At 37.6% G+C, this 5497-nt stretch overlaps 1 protein-coding gene across 1 annotated transcript; it reads left to right on the top strand.

Annotated features, from left to right (window-relative positions):
- The first annotated feature begins 335 nt into the window (after positions 1-335).
- Positions 336-5296, top strand: LOC111388890 (protein STICHEL-like 2). Its single transcript, XM_023013715.1, has 6 exons — positions 336-970; positions 1234-2902; positions 2984-3203; positions 3743-3925; positions 4016-4237; positions 4551-5296. The coding sequence occupies exons 2-6, from the start codon at positions 1316-1318 to the stop codon at positions 5279-5281; spliced, it is 2943 nt and encodes a 980-aa protein (XP_022869483.1). The 5' UTR covers positions 336-970; positions 1234-1315; the 3' UTR covers positions 5282-5296.
- Positions 5297-5497: the final 201 nt, after the last annotated feature.

Raw genomic sequence — 5497 nt, 5'->3', positions numbered from 1 at the left:
GTTGATAAAAAAAAAGTTTTCGATTTAAATAAAATTTACTGTAATGTGGCCAAAAGGGTCTTACAAGCTTGTAGACCACCGCGATTGTCATACACGCGCCACCAAAGAGGGTGGAATATGTCCTCGACAACTGGCCCCCCACATCCCAAACTGGCAAAGTCAGCTTTTTTTAATAGCTGAACTGCCTAAACAACCTTTAACCACAACTGTCAGTATTTTCAAAATCCCAATCTTACCCCTCCTATCCCCATACCCCGCCTACACCCCGTACAAAAGTAGGAATATATATATATATATATCTATCCTCACTCTGTCCAAAGCTTCTGCAAGAAAACTCTGCAGCGTTAACAGAGAGAGAACATCAGTATTTGACACAAGAATACTACTGGAAAATATTTCACATGCTTGTTGGGAGCATTTCATTTCCAATTTAATGCAAAAATCTAACAGTATTATATACATATTTATTACAATGGCGTGTATATTTACCCCCGTCATTAATGGCATTTACTGTTTTGCCACTTACCACCACCTCCGTCTCCAAATTCAAGAACATGACATGACCTCTGATTTTGTGGCTAGGGTTGTATCTACTTTGTATGTATTGTACAGTCTTGCGAACATAATTAATTATTTACTTGTGGGTCTTCCGAAAATCTCGCTTACATTTGAAAAATCTGCACTGATGTGCAAAAACCCAAATCGCTTCTTCTTCAATCCACAGGTTTTCTGTGTTTTTTCTTTCAGTTTTTTCAAAGTTGTCGTCTTTTGCTTTGTTTTATTCAGAATTCCAAGCTACAATGTAGTAGTAAAATTTTAAATGAATTTGTATTCCTATGTAGACTATGATTTAGAATTTCAAGATTGTTATTTTTTATTTAACGTAATTGGAAGTTTATGATGTATGCTTGAGGTGAAAATGGTGACCAGTGGAGTTTTCAATTTACGCAGGGATGTTCTCTGAGAAAAGGTACTCCATTTTGCTTTAGCTTTTGACATATGGGTTTCCCCTTTTCGTGATTTACAACTGTTCTTGAGGGAAAAAAATCCATGAACTTTAATTTCTTTTTACTAAATAGGTAGTGAATATTAAAGACAGCATTTACTTTTTGCAAAGGAAATACCATTTTCTTGTAGTCTTTTGTGAGTTTTTTTTAAACAACCAAATGCAGCTTACTTTTTGAGAGTTTTTCTTTGTTTGAGTGCACTTTTTCTCTGTTTGTGGAGTTTCAGGTTGACATTTTGGTTTTTTTGGTGGGTCCTGGAAATCAAAACTTGCACAGCCTGTGGACTTTGATTTTCATCTTTTTAAGTAATGGATGGGCGGCGGCATTCAGTTGATCTACCATTATCGAGAGCGCTGGTGGCGCTTCGGAGAGTTAGGTCCCTTCGGGATCCATCGACTAACTCTATGAGTAGATTTTCTGCCACGGTTGATAATATGAATTGGGAAACAAATTCAAGCAATGCAATCACTTTAGGATTTGAAAATGGTTCTAAAGGAGATGTCCCTAACTATAATGAGATATCGTGGTTGGGGGGGAAAAAGGAACAACATGTGAATGACCATGAATTGCACAATAACAGTTCAAGAAAATTGTCTTCGAGGCTAATCTCGTGTGAGAAGTTGAGAGATTCGGTTGGAAATACAGGACTGAATGCACATTTGTTAAACCAGGGGACAGAGTGTGAGAACAAAACACGAAGTGAAAGATATCGCAGAGACTATGAGGAGAAAAGATTGGAATTGATACATACGAGTGACTGCACTGAGGGTGTAGGTTTGTGTAATGTGCCAAATGAAGGATCAATGCACATAGAGAAGATGGGCCATGGGAGAACAAAACTGAAAAGCCGGTGTATCGGGCATACCAGATCGTCAAGAGTGACAGCTGGGGATGTTATGAGTCGAGTCGGTAGTCCGTGCTTATCTATTAGTGATGTTCTAATGGAAGAGTCTAGCCTTACATCGTCATTGTATGGGAATGAAGATGATGCTGGGAATTCTGATCTTCAAGGATGTGGGATAAGCTGCTGCTGGTCAAGAACCCCCAGATATAGAGAGCCAAATCTTCTTCCTGATGTAGAGGAGCAACCACTTTTGTTGGGGTATTCAGGCAAAACACCAGTGATTGAACATGAAACGGGATGGAAGCATAATAATAAAGGAGTTACTCTGTACCTGGAAAGTCCTAGGAGCCTTGGTCAAAAATTTAGACCAAAATCATTCAAAGAACTGGTGGGGCAAAATGTAGTTGCAAGGTCTCTTCTAACTGCAATCTCAAATGGGCGGATAACATCCCTATTTCTCTTTCACGGTCCCCGTGGAACCGGAAAAACATCTGCCTCGAGAATATTTGCTGCCGCGTTGAATTGTCTTTCTTCTGATATTGACAAACCGTGTGGTCTGTGCCAAGAATGTCTTCTATTCTTTTCTGGAAGAAACAGTGACATCAAGGAAGTTGATTCAGTGAGAATCAATAGAAAAGGAAGGATCAAATCACTTATTAAGAATGCAGAGATCCCTCCAGTTTCCTCACGATTTAAGGTTTATATCATTGACGAGTGCCACTTGTTAAAAGGGGAAAATTGGGCAACTATATTGAACAACCTCGAGGAGCTTTCTCATCAAGTTGTTTTCATTGCGATTACTCCTGACCTGGATAAACTGCCTCGTTTTGCAGTATTGAAGTCTCAAAAATATCATTTTACAAAGTTAAAAGAAACTGATATCATCAACAGGTTGGGAAAGTTATGTGTGGCCGAAGGTGTTGATTTTGACATGGATGCTTTAAGTTTTGTTGCTACTAAATCAAAAGGGTCACTCCGGGATGCAGAGATGATGCTTGATCAACTGAGTTTGGTTGGAAAAAAGATTACATTATCTTTGGTTTATGAAGCAGTTGAGTGTTTAGTTATTACTTTATTTACTTCGTTTACAGACAGTAGGATTATCGATTTAATTTCATGTTTGTTGGTACAGATCGGAGTTGTCTCTGATGATGAATTGCTCGATTTACTTCATCTTGCATTGTCATCTGATGCATCAAATACAGTAAAAAGGGCCAGAGAGTTAATGAGATCAAGGATAGATCCATTGCAACTTACGTCACAGTTGGCAAATCTCATAATGGATATTCTAGCCGGAAAATGTCCAGAAGGCATTTCTGAGGGGAGAAGGAAGCTTTTTGGAAGCCATTCTTGTATGTTCTGTAACTCCTTATTTGCTCCTATGATTAAGAGTTTGAAACTTAGGCTTGTTTAGCATGGCTTTTAAAAAACCAAAGTAGCTTTTGAGACTATTTTGGACCTGTTTTGATAATTTTTTGTATTAGCTTTGTCTGAGTGGATAGTTTTTAAAGGAAGCTAGTCCAAGTGGCTTCCTTATGAAGCTCTTTTACAAACAGAAGCTTAAGCTATCCCAAAGAGAGTCTGAATGTTTTTACTTCTTTTCTATAACATCCTGAAATGTGGGTCCATGTACCATATATTGGTTTACTTGTAGTGCATGGTATATTATTTCCTTCATTGCCCATGTCATATTTGTTGTACATTGAGTTTTAAGACCTAATAAAAGCATATTATTTGTAGGAATCCAAGGTGCCACATTTTGTTCATGGCTTCAAAATTGTCAAGATTTAGTTTTTTGTCTACATTTGTTAGTTGGTGTTTATTGATCGTGTAAGTTTATAAATGTGATTCAATAATTTGCTTCTAAGAAGTTGTTATTTTTGTGCCACAGCTGAAGCTGACATTCAGCAACTTAGCCATGCATTGAAAATACTCTCCGAGACTGAGAAACAATTGCAGTCGTCAAAGAATCAAACAACTTGGCTCACTGCGGCATTACTACAAATGAGCTCTCTGGAATCTTCAACTGATGCAAATGAATCAAGGTTGAGCATTAGAACCTTAGATCCACAAAGTAAGAATTACAGAAATAATGTTGTTGTATAGCTATGGTATTTTGCCGTGACGACTTGTACTTTCTACTAAGGTTAAGCTCTATATTTAGATGCAGGTTCAGATTTTTGCAGCACGTCCACAAATAGTGAGAGTTTGAAGTATCTCGTTACCTGTTCATGTGACAATATTGAATCTCGTAAAATTGGGATGCCAGATGGTGAAGAAACCCTGGAGTTGATGTGGAAAAGAGCTACTGGAATGTGTCAATCCAACTCTCTCAAGAAGTTTCTTCGAAAACGAGGAAAGTTGATATTTATTTGTCTCAACCAAGGTAGCTCACCCATGCTTTAGTTTTCTTTTCAATTACATACCACTTGGCTAAGAATTAAAAATGGTGAAAGCTTGATTTCTAGACTCATATGCAAGCTAGCAGTATATCACATATGAGGGTATAGTCTTGTGTTCCTATTAAAGTAGTAAAATAGATTCACATGGTGCATATTCTACCATTTTCTTCTAAAAAATTTCAACTTCACATTTTTGTGACCGTATCATCTGAAACTGAGAATCAACTGAGACGATTTTGCCCCTTTACCATTCTATTGTGGTTTTGAATCATGACTAAATCTTGTCATATAATCTAGGCTTGGCAGTGGCTGGATTGGAATTCCATCATCGTGATCATGTACACAAGGCTGAAAGATCATGGAAATTGATTGCATCTGCACTTCAGTGCGTGTTGGGTTGTAATGTGGAGCTAAGGATCAATCTTGCATGTAATGCTTTCGGTAAAAAGGACAAATTCAAAAGGCCATGTTTGAGCTTGTTCGGTTGCTCACGTAGAATGCATCTTAGGTCTCAGTTATCATCAGAATGTGGAAACGATACTTCTGAAAACTTTGATTTCATCCCTAAAACGGGCATAACAAGAGATAAATCCGTTGAAACTTGTTCCCTTGATTGTGGGTCCCAACTGTCGGAGGCTTGTTGTCATGGAAAAGAGGTGGTGAAGACTATACGAAACCAGGATGGAAATGCTCTAAGCATTGGAGTGAGTACGCCAAATAGATCATTTACTGACGACATGGGCAAAACAAATCAAGGAGGATTTAATCCTTTCAAGGATGGAAGCAACTATGAATGTTTGGATTTGATTGCCCCTGAGCATGAGAATCAAACGGGATGTGCCTCAAGTATCCAGAACTTAAATATGTCAAATGCTTCTAGGGCGATTCATTCTAGCAACCAACAACAATGCAATCTGGCGCTGTCATTTCCATGCAAGACATCTTCAGAAACCTACTTTTCTTCTAGCCGTATTTCTGCCTCTCGTGTGTCAACGAAGTACTGTAACTCCTACAAAGATAATATGTAAGTTTTTTATTACTGGTAATTTTTAAAGGTTTTGTTCTATTTGGTGATTTGCGTTTTTCCTTCCTGAGATCTGCCGCTGTCGTACAGTCATGGTTTATTCTACATTTTGGAGAAATCATTGTCAAAACACATTTTTAGTAGATTAATGGAAGTAACTTTTTTCTTTTCATTTTCTTTCATTTTTTTTTTCTTTTTTTTTTTTTTTTTTTTTTTTTTT

This window comes from Olea europaea, unplaced genomic scaffold (genome assembly GCF_002742605.1).
Source record: "Olea europaea var. sylvestris unplaced genomic scaffold, O_europaea_v1 scaffold5354, whole genome shotgun sequence".
NCBI lineage: Eukaryota > Viridiplantae > Streptophyta > Magnoliopsida > Lamiales > Oleaceae > Olea > Olea europaea.
The sequence above is the reverse complement of the archived record's forward strand: the minus strand, read 5'-3'. Positions and strand labels throughout refer to the sequence as shown.

What these genes read in the sequence shown, in the direction of transcription:
- LOC111388890 (XM_023013715.1), top strand. Translation starts at nt 1,316, where the DNA reads ATGGATGGGCGGCGGCATTCAGTTGATCTACCATTATCGAGAGCGCTG. An exon ending in GCTTTTTGGAAGCCATTCTT is followed by an intron (nt 3,204 to 3,742) that starts GTATGTTCTGTA and finishes TTTGTGCCACAG; the next exon opens with CTGAAGCTGACATTCAGCAA. An exon ending in ATTTATTTGTCTCAACCAAG is followed by an intron (nt 4,238 to 4,550) that starts GTAGCTCACCCA and finishes CATATAATCTAG; the next exon opens with GCTTGGCAGTGGCTGGATTG.